General features: G+C 44.0%; 1 protein-coding gene across 2 annotated transcripts in view; it reads left to right on the top strand.

Annotated features, from left to right (window-relative positions):
- Nucleotides 1–24,043, top strand: part of LOC115118260 (bcl-2-related ovarian killer protein homolog A-like) — a 43,847-nt gene that overhangs the window by 12,116 nt on the left and 7,688 nt on the right. For both annotated transcript variants that reach the window (XR_010461064.1, XM_065009503.1), the window contains exons 2-3: nt 12,762–12,890; nt 18,002–18,165. Coding sequence is in view for 1 of the 2 variants with exons in the window: in XM_065009503.1 (XP_064865575.1) it covers nt 12,762–12,890; nt 18,002–18,165 (293 nt within the window). In the remaining variant the exon portion in view is untranslated. The remainder of the gene's footprint in view (nt 1–12,761; nt 12,891–18,001; nt 18,166–24,043) is intronic.

Genomic DNA, 24,043 nt, shown 5'->3' with positions numbered 1-24,043 from the left:
TCACCACCTGGGGGCGGCCCGTCAGGAAGTCCAGTACCCAGTTGCACAGGGCGGGGTCGAGACACAGGGTCTCGAGCTTGATGACGAGCTTGGAGGGTACTATGGTGTTGAATGCCGAGCTGTAGTCGATGAACAGCATTCTCACATAGGTATTCCTCTTGTCCAGATGGGTTAGGGCAGTGTGCAGTGTGGTTGAGATTGCATCGTCTGTGGACCTATTTGGGCGGTAAGCAAATTGGAGTGGGTCTAGGGTGTCAGGTAGGGTGGAGGTGATATGGTCCTTGACTAGTCTCTCAAAGCACTTCATGATGACTGAAGTGAGTGCTACGGGGCGGTAGTCGTTTAGCTCAGTTACCTTAGCTTTCTTGGGAACAGGAACAATGGTGGCCCTCTTGAAGCATGTGGGAACAGCAGACTGGTATAGGGATTGATTGAATATGTCCGTAAACACACCGGCCAGCTGGTCTGCGCATGCTCTGAGGGCGCGGCTGGGGATGCCGTCTGGGCCTGCAGCCTTGCGAGGGTTAACACGTTTAAATGTCTTACTCACCTCGGCTGCAGTGAAGGAGAGACCGCATGTTTTCGTTGCAGGCCGTGTCAGTGGCACTGTATTGTCCTCAAAGCGGGCAAAAAAGTTAGTTAGTCTGTCTGGGAGCAAGACATCCTGGTCCGTGACTGGGCTGGGTTTCTTCTTGTAGTCCGTGATTGACTGTAGACCCTGCCACATGCCTCTTGTGTCTGAGCCGTTGAATTGAGATTCTACTTTGTCTCTGTACTGACGCTTAGCTTGTTTGATAGCCTTGCGGAGGGAATAGCTGCACTGTTTGTATTCGGTCATGTTACCAGACACCTTGCCCTGATTAAAAGCAGTGGTTCGCGCTTTCAGTTTCACGCGAATGCTGCCATCAATCCACGGTTTCTGGTTAGGGAATGTTTTAATTGTTGCTATGGGAACGACATCTTCAACGCATGTTCTAATGAACTCGCACACCGAATCAGCTTATTCGTCAATATTGTTATCTGACGCAATACGAAACATGTCCCAGTCCACGTGATGGAAGCAGTCATGGAGTGTGGAGTCAGCTTGGTCGGACCAGCGTTGGACAGACCTCAGCGTGGGAGCCTCTTGTTTAAGTTTCTGTCTGTAGGCAGGGATCAACAAAATGGAGTCGTGGTCAGCTTTTCCGAAAGGGGGGCGGGGCAGGGCCTTATATGCGTCGCGGAAGTTAGAGTAACAATGATCCAAGGTTTTACCACCCCTGGTTGCGCAATCGATATGCTGATAAAATTTAGGGAGTCTTGTTTTCAGATTAGCTTTGTTAAAATCCCCAGCTACAATGAATGCAGCCTCCGGATAAATGGTTTCCAGTTTGCAAAGAGTTAAATAAAGTTTGTTCAGAGCCATCGATGTGTCTGCTTGGGGGGGGGATATATACGGCTGTGATTATAATCGAAGAGAATTCTCTTGGTAGATAATGCGGTCTACATTTGATTGTGAGGAATTCTAAATCAGGTGAACAGAAGGATTTGAGTTCCTGTATGTTTCTTTCATCACACCATGTCTCGTTAGTCATGAGGCATACGCCCCCGCCACTCTTCTTACCAAAAAGATGTTTGTTTCTGTCGGCGCGATGAGTGGAGAAACCCGTTGGCTGCACCGCCCCGGATAGCGTCTCTCCAGTGAGCCAAGTTTCCGTGAAGCAAAGAACGTTACAGTCTCTGATGTCCCTCTGGAATGCTACCCTTGCTCGGATTTCATCAACCTTGTTGTCAAGAGACTGGACATTGGCAAGAAGAATGCTAGGGAGTGGTGCACGGTGTGTCCGTCTCCGGAGTCTGACCAGAAGACCGCCTCTTTTCCCTCTTTTTCGGAGTCGTTTTTTGGGGTCGCTGCATGGAATCAATTCCGTTGACCTGTTTGTAAGGCAGAACACAGGATCCGCATCGCGGAAAACATATTCTTGGTCGTACTGATGGTGAGTTGACGCTGATCTTATATTCAGTAGTTCTTCTCGACTGTATGTAATGAAACCTAAGATGACCTGGGGTACTAATGTAAGAAATAACACGTAAAAAAACATAAAACTGCATAGTTTCCTAGGAACGCGAAGCGAGGCGGCCATCTCTGTCGGCGCCAGGAAGAGTCTTGGTGGTTCCAAACTTCTACCACTTAAGAATGATGGAGGCCACTGTTGTTGAGGACCTTCAATGCTGCAGAAATGTTTTGGTACCCTTCCCCAGATCTGTGCCTTGACACAATCCTGTCGCTGAGCTCTACAGAAAATTCCTTCGGCCTCATGGCTTGGTTTTTGCTCTGACATGCACTGTCAACTGTGGGACCTTATATAGACAGGTGTGTGCCTTTACAAATCATGTCTAATCAATTCAATGTACCACAGATGGACTCCAATCAAGTTGTGGAAACATCTCAAGGATGATCAATGGAAACAGGATGCACCTGAGTTCAATTTCGATTCTCATAGCAAAGGTTCTGAATACGTATATATGGTTTGTCATTATGGGGTATTGTGATGTCATTATGGGGTATTGTGATGTCATTATGGGGTATTGTGTGTAGATTGATGAGGGAAAACATTTATTTAATACATTTTAGAATCAGGCTGTAACGTAACAAAATGTGGAAAAGGTCAAGGGGTCTGAATACTTTCCCAATACACTGTATGTCTATGGTTGGATGCGGCTGTTAGTTTGCCTTTACGCACATTTCAAAAAACAATCACGTGACGAACGTATAGTTTGGAAACCAAATGCTATCCTTACTAAATGTTTAGTGTGACAGGTATTTTAACATGATTTTTTTTTTACACACATACACAAAAACCTTTGACTAATAAAATATTTAATCAGTCGTCTTCCACAAATGAAGGGGAAGATGACACACTCTTTGCGAGACAGATTGAATCTGATTTCATTGGTCCTCAACTCGCAGCTCAGTCACTTCATTCAGGATAAATGGAGTCAGCACTGAGTAGCTGCAAGCTAGCTGTGAAGATCAGAAGTAGTGGTCCAGGGATTACGGCAGGAATCCGGCATTGTTGTGGAGAGACAGTCTGATACTGGTAGATTGGCGAGTATTATCCAGGCTAAAAACAGGGCTGGTATCTGTGCAGAAGGTAAAAGCCGCTAGCAGTGGCTAACAATGACTAAATAGCTTGTAGCTAATTAGCTGGTTAGCTTCTGGAGGTTCTTGAGGTTCTTGAATGTGTTCTAAAATTAAAAATAATAGCCATTCCGTATCACATTGGGTGAGGCAGGTTACCGGAAGGTATAATCGAATTAAAAATCGAAAAGAGATTGAAAATAAAATTGAAATATATATACAAAAAATATGGAAAATACAAAAGTACACGAGACAAAACAAAACACGTCTTCACTGCTACGCCATCTTGGTTTACTGGAGTCAGCCCTGAGTTAGCCTGCCCTGGGGCAGGTTAGTTCTGAAGGATGCATTGCCATAGAAATTTACCTGGCTAAAAGGTGAGCCACTTTCATGTTACCGGTTATCCCGAGTTGACCAAAGTTACCTCGCTAACTCATTATACCTGATTGGTAGTATAGGGTTCAGGACAAAGCCCTCTCTCTTGCCGTATTCTCTGTCCCACCGCTAAAGCCCTGTGCTCCCAGTTCCCAACAAGCAGATCGCTGTGTCTGCATCCATCCACACAACCAGAGACATAACTGTCAATCAACCATACACTAACACTATGTACAAACAATGAACAGACCAATCAGTAATGAGGAATTGTAGATATATTCATCATAATGAGACGCTGAGTTGTACTGTAGCGTGAGGTCTTTTTGTTTAAGGCAAGTCAGTTAAGAACAAATATCTTATTTTCCTATTTCCGACATCAAAACTATGAAATAATTATGTAGTAACCAAAAAACGTGTTATTAAACAAATCAAAATATATTTTATATTTGAGATTATTCAAAATAGCCACCCTTTGAGGACAGCTTTGCACACTCAAATCAAATCAAAATCAAATCAAATTTATTTATATAGCCCTTCGTACATCAGCTGATATCTCAAAGTGCTGTACAGAAACCCAGCCTAAAACCCCAAACAGCAAACAATGCAGGTGTAAAAGCACGGTGGCTAGGAAAAACTTCCCACACTCTTGGCATTCTCTCAACCAGCTTCATGAGGTAATTACCTGGAATGTGTTTAAATTAACAGGTGTGCCTTGCTTAAAGTAAATTTGTTTTTGAGCCAACCAGTTGTGTTGTGACAAGGTAGGGTTGGTATAGAGAATTGGTAATTGGTACTTATTTGGTAAAATACCAAATCCATATTATGGCAAGAACAGCTCAAATAAGCAAAGAGAAATGACAGTCCATCATTACTTTAAGACATGAAGGTCAGTCAATCCAGAAAATGAAAAGAACTTTGAAAGTTTCTTCAATTGCAGTCGCAAAAACCTTCAAGCTCTGTGATGAAACTGGCTCTCAAGAAAACCGCCACAGGAAAGGACGATCCAGAGTTAGTAGAGTTAACTGGCTCTCATGAAGACCGCCACAGGAAAGGAAGACCCAGAGTTATTAGAGTTAACTGGCTCTCATGAAGACCGCCACAGGAAAGGAAGATCCAGAGTTATTAGAGTTAACTGGCTCTCATGAAGACCGCCACAGGAAAGGAAGACCCAGAGTTATTAGAGTTAACTGCACCTGAGATTACAGCCCAAATAAATGCTTCACAGAGTTCAAGTAACAGACACATCTCAACATCAACTGTTCAGAGGAGACGGTGTGAATCAGGCCTTCATGGTCGAATTGCTGCAAAGAAACCACTACTAAAGGACACCAATCAGAAGAAGAGATTTGCTTGGGCCAAGAAACAAGAGCAATGGACATTAGACTGGTGGAAATCTGTCCTTTTGGTCTGATGAGCCAAAAGTTGATTTTTTTTGGTTCCAACTGCCGTGTCTTTGTGAGATGCAGAGTAGGTAAACAGATTATCTCCACATGTGTGGTTCCTACCGTGAAGTATAGAGAAGGAGGAGTGATGGTGCTTTGCTGTTGACACTGTCTGTGATTTATTTAGAATTCAAGGCACGCTTAACCAGCATGGCTGCCACAGCATTCTGCAGCGATACGCCATCCCATCTGTTTTGCGCTTAGTGGAATTATAATTTGTTTTTCAACAGGACAATGACTCAACACACCTCCAGGCTGTGTAAGGGCTATTTGACCAAGAAGGAGAGTGATGGAGTGCTGCATCAGATGACCTGGCCTCCCTCAACCCAATTGAGATGTTTTGGGATGAGTTGGACTGTAGAGTGAAGGAAAAGCAGCCAACAAGTGCTCAGCATATGTGGGAACTCCAAGGCTGTTGAAAAGCATTCTAGGTGTAGCTGGTTGAGAGAATGCTAAGACTGTCCAAAGCTGTCATCAAGACAAAGGGTGGCTACTTTGAAGAATCTAAAATGTAAATTATATGTTGATTTGTTTAACACTTTTTTGGGTTATTACATGATTCCATATGTGTTATTTCATAGTTTTGATGTCTTCACTATTATTCTACAATGTAGAAAATAGTAAAAAAAAAAAAAAAAAAATTAAAAACGTTGAATGAGTAGGTGTGTCCAAACTGTTGACTGGTACTGTATGTCTATACTGTAAATGTTAATACAGTCATCTCAGTTTTCATTTGAAGTGTCTTTATATCCTTGCAAAGAAATGGGCAGCTTTCTATTTGTAGTGACTCACATTCGTTCTGAAGTTATGGGCAGTCACAGAAAGACAGATAAACATCTTGATGATGTGTTTAGCAGAGATCTTCTGTGTGACGCAGAAGGCCAAAATACCGCCTTGGGACATACTTAGCTGTTATACTAGTGTACTGAGACAGTTGTTCAATAACAAGCATTTTCAAGACCAACTTCAGTAACAATGGTTTTGGGAAACAGATCAGAGAGGTAATGATGAACGTAGCATTAAGATGGGTTTTGGTAAACCGGGCCTAGCTAGCTAACTTGGCTAATATCAGTCATTACGTCACTGCCCAGCAACCAACCTTAAGTAATTCTTACCGTACTTAGCTATTTCAGTTTGGACATTCAACACTGGTACAATATTCCAATCTCTGTTGACGATGTCCTGAAGTTACTTCTTCTTCTTGTGGCTTTCCAGCAGACTAGGAGTTTTGGCTTTCCAGCAGACTAGGAGTTTTGGCTTTCCAGGAGACTAGGAGCTTTGTTGCGTATTGCTGCTTTTCGCAGGTCGGAGTGCGGATTGCACATTTTGGTAAAAAAATAATAATAAATTGCACCACCTTACATTTTTAAATTACACCACAATTTATGCCTGCACGTTTACACACTATCCCCCCAAAAACCATCCCACTACTTTGGCCCTAAACAATCCTACACCAGGATGTCTGCCTGGGAGGATGGAATGCAATCCCTTCTCTCAAGACTTCCTGTAGACCTACTGCACTGAAATCTCTCACCTCCAACACATTTCACTGCACCTGTGTGGTGTATGTGACAATAAAACCCTGTTGGGGATGACGTTTAAAAAAATATATATTTAATACCTTCCACAATAAACGCCACAATATCCACCTTCTTTACCTTAACTGTGGAGCAACATTATGAACCTGCTGCGGTTCATTCACTAGCATAACGGATGTGAAACGGCTAGCTAGTTAGCGGTGGTGCTGGTGTAACGGATGTGAAACGGCTAGCTAGTTAGCGGTGGTGCTGGTATAACGGATGTGAAACAGCTAGCTAGTTAGCGGTGGTGCTGGTGTAACGGATGTGAAACGGCTAGCTATTTAGCGGTGGTGCTGGTATAACGGATGTGAAACGGCTAGCTAGTTAGCGGTGGTGATGGTGTAACGGATGTGAAACGGCTAGCTAGTTAGCGGTGGTGCTGGTGTAACGGATGTGAAACGGCTAGCTAGTTAGCGGTGGTGCTGGTGTAACGGATGTGAAACGGCTAGCTAGTTAGCGGTGGTGCTGGTATAACGGATGTGAAACGGCTAGCTAGTTAGCGGTGGTGATGGTGTAACGGATGTGAAATGGCTAGCTAGTTAGCGGTGGTGCTGGTGTAACGGATGTGAAATGGCTAGCTAGTTAGCGGTGGTGCTGTCGATCAATACAGGTAGAGTACTGTAGATCAATACAGGTAGAGTACTGTAGATCAATACAGGTAGAGTACTGTAGATTAATACATGTAGAGTATTGTAGATCAATACAGGTAGAGTACTGTAGATCAATACAGGTAGAGTACTGTAGCAGTAGTAGATCAATACAGGTAGAGTACTGTAGATGGTACTGTAGATCAATACAGGTAGAGTACTGTAACAGAGATCAATACAGGTAGAGTACTGTAGATCAATGCAGTAGAGTACTGTAGATCAATACAGGTAGAGTACTGGTAGATACTGTAGCATTAGATCACAGGTAGAGTACTGTAGATCAATACAGGTAGAGTACTGTAGATCAATACAGGTAGAGTACTGTAGATCAATACAGGTAGAGTACTGTAGATTAATACAGGTAGAGTACTGTAGATTAATACAGGTAGAGTACTGTAGATTAATACAGGTAGAGTACTGTAGATCAATACAGGTAGAGTACTGTAGATCAATTCAGGTAGAGTACTGTAACAGTAGTAGATCAATACAGGTAGAGTACTGTAGATCAATACAGGTAGACTGTAGATCAATACAGGTAGAGTACTGTAGATCAATACAGGTAGAGTACTGTAGATCAATACAGGTAGAGTACTGTAACAGGTAGAGTACTGTAGCAATACAGGTAGAGATCAATACAGGTAGAGTACTGTAGATTAATACAGGTAGAGTACTAGATTAATACAGGTAGAGTACTGTAGATCAATACAGGTAGAGTACTGTAGATTAATACAGGTAGAGTACTGTAGATCAATACAGGTAGAGTACTGTACTAGTAGATCAATACAGGTAGAGTACTGTAGATTAATACAGGTAGAGTACTGTAGATCAATACAGGTAGAGTACTGTAGATCAATACAGGTAGAGTACTGTAGATCAATACAGGTAGAGTACTGTAGATCAATACAGGTAGTACTGTAGATCAATACAGGTAGAGTACTGTAGATCAATACAGGTAGAGTACTGTAGATCAATACAGGTAGAGTACTGTAGATCAATACAGGTAGAGTACTGTAGCATCAATACAGGTAGAGTACTGTAGATCAATACAGGTAGAGTACTGTAGATTAATACAGGTAGAGTACTGTAGATCAATACAGGTAGAGTACTGTAGATCAATACAGGTAGAGTACTGTAGATCAATACAGGTAGAGTAGCTGTAGATCAATACAGGTAGAGTACTGTAGATCAATACAGGTAGAGTACTGAGATCAATACAGGTAGAGTACTGTAGATTAATACAGGTAGAGTACTGTAGATCAATACAGGTAGAGTACTGTAGATCAATACAGGTAGAGTACTGTAGATCAATACAGGTAGAGTACTGTAGATCAATACAGGTAGAGTACTGTAGATCAATACAGGTAGAGTACTGTAGATCAATACAGGTAGAGTACTGTAGATCAATACATGTAGAGTACTGTAGATCAATACAGGTAGAGTACTGTAGATCAATACAGGTAGAGTACTGTAGCAGTAGTAGATCAATACAGGTAGAGTACTGTAGATCAATACAGGTAGAGTACTGTAGATCAATACAGTAGAGTACTGAGTCAATACAGGTAGAGTACTGTAGATCAATACAGGTAGAGTACTGTAGATCAATACAGGTAGAGTACTGTAGATCAATACAGGTAGAGTACTGTAGATCAATACAGGTAGAACAGTAGTAGATCAATACAGGTAGAGTACTGTAGATCAATTCTGTAACAGTAGTAGATCAATACAGGTAGAGTACTGTAGATCAATACAGGTAGAGTACTGTAGCAGTAGTAGATCAATACAGGTAGAGTACTGTAGATCAATTCAGGTAGAGTACTGTAGATCAATACAGGTAGAGTACTGTAGATCAATACAGGTAGAGTACTGTAACAGTAGTAGATCAATACAGGTAGAGTACTGTAGATCAATACAGGTAGAGTACTGTAACAGTAGTAGATCAATACAGGTAGAGTACTGTAGATCAATACAGGTAGAGTACTGTAGATCAATACAGGTAGAGTACTGTAGATCAATACAGGTAGAGTACTGTAGATCAATACAGGTAGAGTACTGTAGATCAATACAGGTAGAGTACTGTAGATCAATACAGGTAGAGTACTGTAGATCAATACAGGTAGAGTACTGTAGATCAATACAGGTAGAGTACTGTAGATCAATACAGGTAGAGTACTGTAGATCAATACAGGTAGAGTAATGTAGCAGTAGTGAAGCTGCTGATGCTGAAATCCCTTTTTAGTAAACAGGCCAAATTAGCTTTAGATTATTCAGTCTTTTCCCGGATTCATTAAAAAAAAGAAGCAAATATTTCACTTTAAACATAGTTGTTTGTATTAATATGCTCTGTTTATAGATCCAGCTATTTTACAGGCTTTCTACAGGCTAGTAGCCAAGCCTACGTGGTCGGATTAACTTGGTGTTGGAATTTGGCTCTCCGTTCAGACCGGACCTCTAACTGATGGCGTTTGTGGACGTTACCTAGGCTACCCGGTGATGGATTGTACAACACCTACCCTCTGTAGCCTATTATGCCCCCCCCTGTATTATCTGTATCCGCGTTGATGAAGAGAAGTGTACCCTCTTCTGAAAGATATAGACACAGTACTGAATCCCTTGTCTGAAGCCCACACACAGTAGCCTACATCACATGATCAGGGCAGCCTAGTGGTTAGACCGTTGGACTAGTAACCGGAAGGTTGCAAAGTTCAAATCCCCCGAGCTGACAAGGAACAAATCTGTCGTTCTGCCCCTGAACAGGCAGTTAAACCCACTGTTCCTAGACCGTCATTGAAAATAAGAATTTGTTCTTAACTGACTTGCCTAGTTAAATAAAGGTAACGTTTAAAAAAATAATCTAGACAACTGTTACTTAGCAGCAGGAACTTCCTCTAAATAAATACCTTCTTAACATGGAGCAGATATTATAATTATGTCTGAATCCATGTCCAAATGGCACCCTATTCCCTATTTAGTGCACTACTTTTGACCAGAGCCCTATTCTCTATTTAGTGCACTACTTTTGACCAGAGCCCTATTCCCTATTTAGTGCACTACTTTTGTCCAGAGCCCTATTGGCACCCTATTCCCTATTTAGTACACTACTTTTGATCAGAGCCCTATTCCCTATTTAGTGCACTACTTCTGACCAGAGCCCCTGGATCAGGTGCAGCTGACCTGCTGCAGCTAATAGCAGAAATGATACTAGTGTAAAGGAAGATAACTTACTGAAATATTTGGTGCCTGAACTAGTACCTACAGCACTAGTGAACAGGGAAGTCACTAGCGTGGGGTCGAGATCTGTTTGTACGGTCTTGTCAACTTCATATGGTTGACGAATTACCATAGGAGTGGTCTATAGAAAGAGATCCTATTAAAATAGCATTCTGATTCATTTACATTCTTTGAGGCTTTACTGCACAAACGCACCTCAGACCAGACTGGGAAACCAAACCACCTCACTGGCTCACTACTAGAGGTCTTCACGGGTCAAAACAATGTGGACCCGTTCTGAAATGGACCTGGGGCTTTCATACCCGGACCTGATCTGAGACCCGTTCTGAAATGGACCTGGGGCTTTCATACCCGGACCTGATCTGAGACCCGTTCTGAAATGGACCTGGGGCTTTCATACCCGGACCTGATCTGAGACCCGTTCTGAAATGGACCTGGGGCTTTCATACCCGGACCTGATCTGAGACCCGTTCTGAATGAACAACTTAACCCATCATTATTTGACCCTGCTGGTCATCTATGAACATTTGAACATCTTGGCCATGTTCTGTTATAATCTCCACCCGGCACAGCCAGAAGAGGACTGGACACCCCTCACAGCCTGGTTCCTCTCTAGGTTTCTTCCTAGGTTCTTGCCTTTCTAGGGAGTTTTTCCTAGCTACTGTGCTTCTACACCTGCATTGCTCGCTGTTTGGGGTTTTAGGCTGGGTTTCTGTACAGCACTTTGAGATATCAGCTGATGTAAGAAAGTCTTTATAAATACATTTGATTGATTGAACCCGTTCCATATAGACCTGGTCTGATCCAGACCCGGTCTGATCCGTTTGTGTACTTTATTAGCCAGAGATTATAATGCTGGAGAGGAGGGAGAGAGAGGCAAAAGTGACCAAGCCGACTATTAGCTGCCATAGTGTAACGGTCTGGGTGTAGTGGGTGAGGAGTCAGGCGCAGGAAGCAGAGAGTTCAGGGGAGTGCTATTTCAATGCACAGAGAAACGGCGAACATAAGCCAACCCCACGAAAACACAGGGCGTAATGAACAAACAAATGCCCCAAACAGGGGGACTTAAACTGTCCAGGAAAAACCACAAAATGGGAAAACACAAAACCCATAGACGTGCACACAAGTACACCAAACAGACGGTCACAATAATTAATCCCGCACAAGGAACCAGGCGGACCGGCTGACTAATAAAGCCTCACTACTATATTACCTAACTCAAAACAGGTGCACTCAATAAACACATAAGGAGGGGGAGGAAATAATCAGTGACTGCTAGTAGGCCGGCGACGACGACCGCCGAGCGCCACCCGAACAGGAAGGGGAGTGTCCTTCGGTCGGAGTCGTGACACATAGCTAGGTTATTTATCATCAAATATGATGACGTAGTACCTATCTTGACTGCATCAACACGAGAGAAGCTAGTCATGCTAGCTAACATTAGGCTGGAGAATATGAGTTTTCATATCCTGCAGTTACACACAACAACAACAACTCCATTTAGAATATAAAGCAGACGACCTGTTGGCTTTTGGTCATTGTTGCCTATCCTTCTCCTTGAACTTTTAATTCCATCTTCCATTGATTAGATATCTCCTAACTTTCCCGATTGGCTCACTACCTGTTCTGTTGTTCCCTAGGTGATGAGTTGGAGTTCCCGATTGGCTCACTACCTGTTCTGTTGTTCCCTAGGTGATGAGTTGGAGTTCCCGATTGGCTCACTACCTGTTCTGTTGTTCCCTAGGTGATGAGTTGGAGTTCCAGATTGGCTCACTACCTGTTCTGTTGTTCCCTAGGTGAAGAGTTGGAGTTCCCGATTGGCTCACTACCTGTTCTGTTGTTCCCTAGGTGATGAGTTGGAGTTCCCGATTGGCTCACTACCTGTTCTGTTGTTCCCTAGGTGATGAGTCGGAGTTCTCGATTGGTTCACTATCTGTTCTGTTCTTCCCTAGGTGATGAGTTATATTACCTGATTGGCTCACTACCTGTTCTGTGGTTCCCTAGGTGATGAGTTATATTACCTGATTGGCTCACTACCTGTTCTGTGGTTCCCTAGGTGATGAGTTGGAGTTCCCGATTGGCTCACTACCTGTTCTGTTGTTCCCTAGGTGATGAGTTGGAGTTCCCGATTGGCTCACTATCTGTTCTGTTGTTCCCTAGGTGATGAGTTATATTATCTGATTGGCTCACTACCTGTTCTGTGGTTCCCTAGTTGATGAGTTGGAGTTCCCGATTGGCTCACTACCTGTTCTGTTGTTCCCTAGGTGATGAGTTGGAGTTCCCGATTGGCTCACTACCTGTTCTGTGGTTCCCTAGGTGATGAGTCGGAGTTCTCGATTGGTTCACTATCTGTTCTGTTGTTCCTTAGGTGATGAGTTGGAGTACCTGCGGCCCAACATCTACCGTAACGTAGCTCGTCAGCTGAACATCACCGTTGCGTCTGAGAGCGTGGTGTCTGATGCCTTCCTGGCTGTGGCTGCAGAGATCTTCTCCACAGGTAGGTCAATAACTATTATATTACCACACCAGTAGGACTAATCCTCTCTGACAACAAGCTTGGGGCAAACAAACAATTGCCCATTTTACATGAACTACGTTTACTCGGACGTGAGCAGCATGTTTCCATCTACTATCTACGATATGGTGGATTCATAACCAGGACAGCTCACCTTGATTTGGCTTGGCTCGGTTCGGCGTAGTACCGTGACATATATTTCAATGTTTGGACAACATTACTCTGATTATAATGTATCTGGGTTGTAACATGATGCCGGTGGCAATGTCGGTGCAGAGTTCTTGTATCGTGGTAAATATTAGCACAGATATTTATGAAAAAAGGGAAGTAAGGAAACACAGAGGATGTTGGGGGTCTTTTAGCGGTGTACTTTGTTTACAAAAGGAGGAACTAGTGGATTCATTATCAAACACAATGAAGATATTTCAACTTCGGGAGCACTTTGCTTGATTCACTTCAAGGAAGACCAGCTCTCAGTGTGGTGTGTTACGTTTCTTTCACCTTCTCTTCTCTTCTCTTCTTCTCTTCTCTTTAAAATGATTTACTGACAGGGGCCAAAGCATACCTCTGTGGGAGAACGGAGAAATAGACCACTTCATTAAAGCTTCAGGGGATTTTACCACGTAAACACACTCTGAGCAACCTGGAGCCTGTAGAGGACAGATTGAGACTCAGTAATGAGCCTGTAGAGGACAGATTGAGACTCAGCCATGAGCCTGTAGAGGACAGATTGAGACTCAGCCATGAGCCTGTAGAGGACAGATTGAGACTCAGCCATGAGCCTGTAGAGGACAGATTGAGACTCAGCCATGAGCCTATAGAGGACAGATTGAGACTCAGCCATGAGCCTGTAGAGGACAGATTGAGACTCTGTACAAAGAGTCTGTAGAAGCCTGAACACTCATTCGTCCAGGAGCCAACTCTAGGCTGGCCCATATTGGGTTAGAAAATGCACATGCCAGAGGTAATTACAAATGACAGACTGTTCTGTTAAGCCCCACCTAGCCCAGGGAGTTTACTCTACAATTTAATCAGCCTTCTCCAGAGTAATTCCCTACAATCTCCACCCTGCTACAGTAACAGTAACTCTGCAACAAAAGGCAATTAAAGGGATAATTTGACATTTGGGCAATTAAGCACTTTTTCCCCCCTTCCGACTTACCAAGAGTCCAAGGCTACCATTTCTATGTGTCTGTGTGCAGTTTGCAGGACGTTGAAGGTAGTTTCTGGAGCCATTACTAACTAACTAACTAACTAACGAACTAACGAACTAACTAAAGTCTACCAGAACAGCTAGCATATTAGAAAAAAAGGGCTTAAAAATGGTAAGTATAAAAAAGGGGCATAGTTGCCAAAGTGTAAAAATATCCCTTTAAGGAGTGGCAACTCAAGGGCAAACATCAGTTTTTTGTTCCAAATTGCCCCCTATTCCTTTTATAGTGCACTACTTTAGACCAGCCTATAGGGAACGAGGAGCCATTTGGGATGCAACCCAGGCCATGATCTTAACTGAATTTACTGTCTGAAATGGCTAAAGTATTCTACTGAGAACCATAACTGTGGTTTTAAGCAGACAGACATACAGTAAGTGGCGACAACAGGATGGTGAAATGAGATCATATCTGTGTACTGGGCATCCTGTTAGTAGCAAGAAAAGCTGCAGAGCCTTTCTTGGGATTTCTCCTGTTGTTACTCTGCTGTTGACCTAGTCCTGTTGTTGACCTAGTCCTGTTGTTGACCTAGTCCTGTTGTTGACCTAGTTGATTTGACCTAGTCCTGTTACTCTGCTGTTGACCTAGTCCTGTTACTCTGCTGTTGACCTAGTCCTGTTGTTGACCTAGTCCTGTTACTCTGCTGTTGACCTAGTCCTGTTGTTGACCTAGTCCTGTTGTTGACCTAGTCTTGTTGTTGACCTAGTCCTGTTGTTGACCTAGTCCTGTTGTTGACCTAGTCCTGTTGTTGACCTAGTCCTGTTGTTGACCTATTCCTGTTGTTACTGTTGTTGACCTAGTCCTGTTGTTACTCTGTTTTTGACCTAGTCTTGTTGTTGACCTAGTCCTGTTGTTGACCTAGTCTTGTTGTTGACCTAGTCCTGCTGTTGACCTAGTCCTGTTGTTGACCTAGTCCTGTTGTTGACCTAGTCCTGTTGTTGACCTAGTCCTGCTGTTGACCTAGTCCTGTTGTGACTCTGTTTTTGACCTAGTCTTGTTGTTGACCTAGTCCTGCTGTTGACCTAGTCCTGTTGTTGACCTAGTCCTGTTGTTGACCTAGTCCTGTTACTCTGTTGTTGACCTAGTCCTGTTACTCTGCTGTTGACCTAGTCTTGTTGTTGACCTAGTCCTGTTGTTATCCTGCTGTTGACCTAGTTGATTTGACCTATCCTGTTACTCTGCTGTTGACCTAGTCCTGTTGTTGACCTAGTCCTGCTGTTGACCTAGTCCTGTTGTTACTCTGCTGTTGACCTAGTCTTGTTGTTGACCTAGTCTTCCTGTTGACCTAGTCTTGTTGTTGACCTAGTCTTCCTGTTGACCTAGTCCTGTTACTCTGTTGTTGACCTAGTCCTGTTACTCTGCTGTTGACCTAGTCCTGTTGTTGACCTAGTCCTGTTACTCTGCTGTTGACCTAGTCCTGTTACTCTGCTGTTGACCTAGTCTTGTTGTTGACCTAGTCTTCCTGTTGACCTAGTCATGTTGTTATCCTGCTGTTGACCTAGTTGAGTTGACCTAGTTGAGTTGACCTAGTTGAGTTGACCTAGTTGAGTTGACCTAGTCCTGTTGTCACTAACAGTAGACTAGTCTTTACTAAAACCACAGGGTAACAGATAGAATGTATGGCTCTCACAAATGGTATCGTATTTCCTATACAATGCAGTACTTTTGACCAGAACCCCCAAAGGGAAATAGAGGTCCGTTTGGGCTGTATCCCAGCTCGAGTCCGGTTACATACAGAGTTATTTGACCAGGTGTAAGACAGGAGAAACCTCACACTCTTAGACAGGGGTCTTTGTTGTGATGTCTTTATTTTGTTTTGAGATCAACATAGTTACAATCAATCACAAGAGACTACAGTATCTATGGTATCTATAGCTATATACTAAGTGTAGTATAGTCGTGTTGACCCATTCTGTCACACTGTTGAATCCATGACGTTGGACATAAACCTTATATAACACACAGAGTCCATTACATTGTCAGTTGATTATATTACATTTTCAGAACAAAATCCCTAGAACTATTTGTTTGGATGATAAAAATGTGAGAAATCATTTTATGTTACTTAGAATAAAATTAGCTTTTTTGGACAAAGGAATTAGACTGTGCCTGGAACTATTCAGTCCTCATAGCCAGAACACCTTACCATAAATGGTAGCGTACTAGATACAATCCTTACTGAAAACAAATGATTCAAGTTTGATAAATGTCTGAGCTAGTAAGGAATAATGGAAGCCTTTTTAGAGATGGCTGTTTCTGGTGTATTGGTGGGGCCTTTTTCACGGGCAGTTAGGCATGTCTGCTGAATGTCTGGCTGCTGCTTCTAGTTGCATAACTCTCTCTCTCTGTCTCTCTCTGTCTCTTTCTCTCTCTCTCTGTGTCTCTCTCTGTCTCTCTGTCTCTCTCTCTCTCTCTTTTTCTCTCTCTGTCTCTGTCTCTCTCTCTCTGTCTCTCTGTCTCTCTCTCCCCGCTCTCTCTGTATCTCTCTCCCCCCTCTCTCTCTCTCTGTCTCTCTCCCCCCCTCCCTCTCTCTCTCCCTCTCTCTCTCCCCCTCTCTCTCTCTCCCCTCTCTCTCTCTCTGTCTCTCCCTCTCTCTCCCCCTCTCTCTCTCCCTCTCTCTCTCTCCCCTCTCTCTCTGTCTCTCCCCCCTCTCTGTCTCTCTCTCCCCCTCTCTCTCTCCTCTCTCTCTCTCTCTCCCTCTCTCTCCACCCGCTCTCTCTCTCTCCCCCTCACTCTTTCTGCCTCTCTCTACCTCCTCTCTTTCTGCCTCTCCCTCTCTCTCTCTCCCCCTTCTCTCTCTCTGTCTCTCTTACCTCTCACTCTGTGTCTTCTCTCTCTCTACCTCCTCTCTTTCTCCTCTTCTCTCTCTCTCTGCCCCCCTTCACTGAAGGAGTTCCTGGCAGAGATGCAGTCAGCTCTTCAAACACACTCCGGTCTCTCAGACAGACAGGCAGACAGGGAGGGAGCGCAGACAGACAGGCAGACAGGGAGGGTGCTCAGACAGACAGGGAGCTCAAACAGACAGGCAGACAGGGAGGGAGCTCAGACAGACAGACAGACAGACACAGACAGACAGACAGACAGACAGACAGACAGACAGACAGACAGACAGACAGACAGACAGACAGGGGGCTCAGACAGACAGGGGGCTCAGACAGACAGACAGATGGACAAACAGGCAGACAGACAGACAGACAGGCAGGCGGACAGGCAGATAGGGAGCTCAAACAGACAGACAGACAGACAGACAGACAGACAGACAGACAGACAGACAGACAGACAGACAGACAGACAGACAGACAGACAGACAGACAGACAGACAGACAGACAGGGGGCTCAGACAGACAGACAGACAGACAGACAGACAGACAGACAGACAGACAGACAGATGGACAGACAGACAGACAGGCAGGCGGGCGGACAGGCAGATAGGGAGCTCAAACAGACAGACAGACAGACAGACAGACAGACAGACAGACAGACAGACAGACAGACACAGACAGACAGACAGGGAGCTCAGAAATGCATTGCTTAGTGGTAATGCTCTGTCATACATCCATCAGGCAGCATGATCATGTATAAACCCAAGCCATTATCTCACGTCATTGCTATATAGTCTCAGTATTAATGCATGAATCATTTTACATTATCCGTTGTGTAAGAAGCTTAAAGGAAATGGTCAATTAAAAGGTGTACCTTTAAAAAAAAATGTTTTTAAACATTTATAGAAATGTGTTGGAAGTGCGATAACCATATGAGCATGTCTGAAGATTGCTTTTAGTCAGTATTGGAAGAGAGAGTGTCTGTTAGTCGTACTCAGTGTTTATGTGTCTGCTTCAGGAGGTTCTAGTGTCTGAGTCTCTCGTCTGCATCTCTCCTCAGGTATAACGTGGGGGAAGGTGGTGTCCCTGTATGCGGTGGCCGGTGCCCTGGCGGTGGACTGCGTGAGGCATGGTCACCCAGCCATGGTCCACACCATCGTAGACTGCATGGGGGAGTTTGTCCGCAAGAGCCTGGTCTCCTGGTTGAAGAGGAGAGGAGGCTGGGTAAAAGGAACACTAGTCCTCACAGCCGTAGAAACACGTAGAAATATCATCGATAGAACGTTATCATGTGTACTCTCTGTTTAGGGCCAAATAGCATTCTAGTTTTTTCTGTTTTTTTGGTTAGGTCTAATTGTGTTGCTGTCCTGGGGCTCTGTGGGGTGTGTTTGTGTTTGTGAACTGAGCCCCAGGACCAGCTTGCTTAAGGGACTCTTCTCCAGGTTCATCTCCCTGTTGGTGATGGCTTTGTTATGGAAGGTTTGGGAATCGCTTCCTTTTAGGTGGTTATAGAATTTAACGGCTCTTTTCTGGATTTTGATCATTAGTGGGTATCTCTGCATGCATTATTTGGTGTTTTACGTTGTACACAGAGGATATTTTTTGCAGAATTCTGCAAGCAGAGTCTCAATTTGGTGTTTGTCCCATTTTGTGAATTCTTGGTTGGTGAGCGGACCCCAGACCTCACAACCATAAAGGGCAATGGGCTCTATGACTGATTCAAGTATTTTTAGCCAGATCCGAATTGGTATGTTGAATTTTATGTTCCTTTTGATGGCATAGAAGGCCCTTCTTGCCTTGTCTCTCAGCTCGTTCACAGCTTTGTGGAAGTTACCTGTGGCGCTGATGTTTAGGCCGAGGTGTAGAACGTTAGAGGTCCCCTGCCCTTTTTAGGGTTCTATACTCACCCATAGACATCGGATTGCTCGAATGAAAAGCCCATCAGACAACCGCAGTCAGACAGAAATAAAAAAAGGGGTCAAATCAAATAAAATCGTCTCCTCCCGGTAGGCCGTCTCGTCGTCGTTGGTAATCAAGCCTACCACTGGTACCCTCCATGTGGCTGACTTGGTATTGGATGTGTTTATATGGGTTTCACCGTCGCGGTGGTTTATGTCTCTGCAGCAGGGAAGGCGGCTCAGACCCCACTGCCTTGTGGGAATGTTTACCTTTTCATATAATGTGGGTCTACAGCAGGCCCTGTCAGTAATACTGCATGGATACTATGGATACTAGTCAGAACCCTGTCAGTAATACTACATGTATACTACTCAGAACCCTGTCAGTAGTACTACATGTATACTACTCAGAACCCTGTCAGTAGTACTACATGTATACTACTCAGAACCCTGTCAGTAGTACTGGACTACAGAACCCTGTCAGTAGTACTACATGGATACTACTCAGAACCCTGTCAGTAGTACTACATGTATACTACTCAGAACCCTGTCAGTAGTACTACATGTATACTACTCAGAACCCTGTCAGTAGTACTACATGTATACTACTCAGAACCCTGTCAGTAGTACTACATGGATACTACTCAGAACCCTGTCAGTAGTACTACATGGATACTACTCAGAACCCTGTCAGTAGTACTACATGGATACTACTCAGAACCCTGTCAGTAGTACTACATGGATACTACTCAGGACCCTGTCAGTAGTACTACATGTATACTACTCAGAACCCTGTCAGTAGTACTACATGGATACTATGGATACTACTCAGAACCCTGTCAGTAGTACTACATGGATACTACTCAGAACGCTGTCAGTAGTACTACATGGATACTACTCAGAACCCTGTCAGTAGTACTGTATGTATACTATGGATACTACTCAGAACCCTGTCAGTAGTACTGTATGTATACTATGGATACTACTCAGAACCCTGTCAGTAGTACTGTATGTGTGCTATGGATACTAGTCAGAACATTTCGTATGTATAAGGGCAAGAACAAGTTAGGAAACAGAAAGAGAAGTTGCGTTGCTCAGCTTTGACCTCTCATGTAACCGGCCTGTGGTTCAGTGATTGACTAAGTCCCCGGTTCGTTTAGTATAGTTGATAATAGATGACAAGACTCAGTACTAAGACAGTCATAGTTGACAGTAAGAAAGAAGTAAGAATGCCTGTGTCTGCACTCATAGAACCATTTTTGAATGATGACAGCTGTATGTGTTTCCCAATGTTGTACCCACCTATCAGGTCTGTCCTGAATGTGTCCTGAACGTTTCCTGAATGTGTCCTGAACGTGTCCTGAATGTTTCCTGAACGTGTCCTGAATGTTTCCTGAACGTGTCCTGAATGTTTCCTGAACGTGTCCTGAATGTGTCCTGAATGTGTCCTGAATGTGTCCTGAATGTCCTGAACGTGTCCTGAATGTGTCCTGAATGTCCTGAATGTGTCCTGAACGTGTCCTGAACGTGTCCTGAACGTGTCCTGAACGTGTCCTGAATGTGTCCCGAACGTGTCCTGAATGTGTCCTGAATGTGTCCTGAATGTGTCCTGAATGTGTCCTGAATGTGTCCTGAATGTGTTCACTGAGAGAATAGCTAAATAAAACTGAGGCAAACAAGAGCCTGAACACAACACAATCATGACTGTGCAAAAACAAACCTCCCTGCTCTGTACATAGAGACATGCCACTGTTTTTGCTAACTCGCGGATTTCACCTCAAAGCATAAGGTGTCTGTAATAGATATATAAAAAAATAAAAAAATAAACATCCAGAAATGAAGTTGAATTTAATTGAGCCACTACTTTAATTAAGAAACTCCAAAGAATGTCTCAATATAGTCTTGCTCTAGAGAACATCTGATATAAATCTGTAAAGAGCAAAGAGTGTGGTGCTCAACTGATACTCAGAGCAGAGAGGAGAGAGGAGGCCTGGCAAAGAGCCGTGGCCTAGATCTGGGAGTCCTGCTCTGTTGGCAAAGCTTAAAAATCAACCAAGAATCCCTCTACGCCAGGGCTGGGGTTGTGTCCAAAACGGCACCATATTCCCTATGTAGTGCACTAATACATTCGATCTGGACCCATAGGGTTTCATTTGGGACACAAACCTTGGAATTTGGAACATTGGAGGTTAAACATGCCAGATAATGAACGAGGTCTATGTGACCTAATCCCATTCCTCATCTCTGCAGGTTCCAGTTGAAACCAGAAGGGTATACTATGTACGTAGCTAGATGAACCCAGGCTTTTCTGAAATGAACTAGCTTCAGGTTAGCTTCACATTCCAGTTTAGGCTTCATCTGTTGCTACGACCGTGGATAGTGCTCTTCCGCCTGTCGGCTAACTCTAGCAGGCTTGTAACTACGAGTGCTAGTCGACCCCCAAAACTATTCCATGAAGCGATGCTGAAACATCAATATTAAAATTTTTTTAAAAAGTCAGAGCCACATTTACATTTGTGCAGAAATCAAAATGAAAGAAAAGTGATCTTGCAAATTCACCAGACGATGTTGTGAAATAGGCTCTTAGAAGGGTCGTCTTTATTTTATTAAGTTTCATTAACGCCGTTAGGTAACTGTTAACGCCGGTAGGTAGCCTAGTGGTTAGAGAGTTGGGCCAATAACCGAAAGGTTGCTGGTTTGAATCCCTGAGCTGACAAGGTAAAAAAAAATCTGTCGTTCTGCCCCTGAACAAGGCAGTTAACCCTGTGTTCCACAGGCGCCGTGGATGTTGATTAAGGCAGTCCTCCACACCTCTCTGAATCAGAGAGGTTGGGTTAAATGCGGAAGATGCATTCAGTTGTTTAACTGACTAGATATCCCTGTTTCTTTGATGTGCTTATCACTGCACACAACACCTCCCCCCCCCACTTCTATCGATAAAATAATTTTATAACAGCCAGAAGAGGACTGGCCCACCCCTCGGAACCTGTTTCCTCTCTAGGTTTCTTCCTAGGTTTTAGCCTTTCTAGGGAGTTTTTCCTAGCCAACGTGCTTCAACACCTGCATTGCTTGCTGTTTGGGGGTTTAGGCTGGGTTTCTGTACAACACTTTGATATACAGTATCAACTGATGTAAGAAGGGCTTTATAAATACATTTGATTTGATAACATCATACAAACGTTTTACTGTGCAAATTAAGTGGATGATGATAATGCAATGTTTGTGAGGGGGAGGGGATCTGATTTAATTGGCCCTCAACTTGTAGCTCAGACATTTCATTCTGGATAAGTAGAGTTTGCCCTGAGTTAGCCTGCCCTGGACCAGGTTAGTTCTGGATACAGGATAAACAGAGTTAGCCCTGAGTTAGCCTGCCCTGGACCAGGTTAGTTCTGGATACAGGATAAACAGAGTTAGCCCTGAGTTAGCCTGCCCTGGACCAGGTTAGTTCTGGATACAGGATAAACAGAGTTAGCCCTGAGTTAGCCTGCCCTGGACCAGGTTAGTTCTGAATGCAAGATAAACAGAGTTAGCCCTGCGTTAGCCTGCCTTGGAGCAGGTTAGTTCTGGATACAGGATAAACAGAGTTAGCCCTGATTTAGCCTGCCCTGGACCAGGTTAGTTCTGAAGGATTCATTGCCATAGAAATGTACCTGACTAAAAGGCGAGCCACTATCGTATGACCGCTTATCCCGAGTTGAACTCAGAGTTGACCAAAGGTACCTTGCTAACTCCTCAAACCCACTACGTAGTATATATCCCTCAAGGTCCCAGATCTACGTAGTATATATCCCTCAAGGTCCCAGATCTACGTAGTATATAGTCCTCAAGGTCCCAGATCTACGTAGTATATATCCCTCAGGGTCCCAGATCTACGTAGTATATAGTCCTCAAGGTCCCAGATCTATGTAGTATATAGTCCTCAAGGTCCCAGATCTACGTAGTATATATCCCTCAAGGTCCCAGGTCTACGTAGTATATATCCCTCAGATCTACGTAGTATATATCCCTCAAGGTCCCAGATCTACGTAGTATATATCCCTCAAGGTCCCAGGTCTACGTAGTATATAGTCCTCAAACCCGCTACGTAGTAAATATCCCTCAAGGTCCCATATCTACATAGTATATATCCCCAAGGTCCCAGATCTACGTAGTATATATCCCTCAGGGTCCCAGATCTACGTAGTATATATCCCTCAAGGTCCCAGATCTACGTAGTATATAGTCCTCAAGGTCCCAGATCTACGTAGTATATATCCATCAAGGTCCCAGATCTACGTAGTATATATCCATCAAGGTCCCAGATCTACGTAGTATATAGTCCTCAAGGTCCCAGATCTACGTAGTATATATCCCCCAAGGTCCCATATCTACGTAGTATATATCCTGGAAGGACATTGACCTCATCCCGTCAGTTGAGGATGCCTGGTCATTCTTTAAAAGTAACTTCCTCACCATTTTAGATAAGCATGCTCCGTTCAAAAAATGCAGAACCAAGAACAGATACAGCCCTTGGTTCACTCCAGACCTGACTGCCCTCGACCAGCACAAAAACATCCTGTGGCGGACTGCAATAGCATCGAATAGCCCCCGTGATATGCAACTGTTCAGGGAAGTCAGGAACCAATACACGCAGTCAGTCAGGAAAGCTAAGGCCAGCTTCTTCAGGCAGAAGTTTGCATCCTGTAGCTCCAACTCCAAAAAGTTCTGGGACACTGTGAAGTCCATGGAGAACAAGAGTACCTCCTCCCAGCTGCCCACTGCACTGAGGCTAGGTAACACGGTCTCCACCGATAAATCCACGATTATCGAAAGCTTCAATAAGCACTTCTCAACGGCTGGCCATGCCTTCCGCCTGGCTACTCCAACCTCGGCCAACAGCTCCGCCCCCCGCAGCTCCTCGCCCAAGCCTCTCCAGGTTCTCCTTTACCCAAATCCAGATAGCAGATGTTCTGAAAGAGCTGCAAAACCTAGACCCGTACAAATCAGCTGGGCTTGACAATCTGGACCCTCTATTTCTGAAACTATCTGCCGCCATTGTCGCAACCCCTATTACCAGCCTGTTCAACCTCTCTTTCATATCGTCTGAGATCCCCAAGGATTGGAAAGCTGCCGCAGTCATCCCCCTCTTCAAAGGGGAGACACCCTGGACCCAAACTGCTATAGACCTATATCCATCCTGCCCTGCCTATCTAAGGTCTTCGAAA

This window comes from Oncorhynchus nerka, linkage group LG25 (genome assembly GCF_034236695.1).
Source record: "Oncorhynchus nerka isolate Pitt River linkage group LG25, Oner_Uvic_2.0, whole genome shotgun sequence".
NCBI classification, from domain to species: domain Eukaryota; kingdom Metazoa; phylum Chordata; class Actinopteri; order Salmoniformes; family Salmonidae; genus Oncorhynchus; species Oncorhynchus nerka.
The sequence above is the reverse complement of the archived record's forward strand: the minus strand, read 5'-3'. Positions and strand labels throughout refer to the sequence as shown.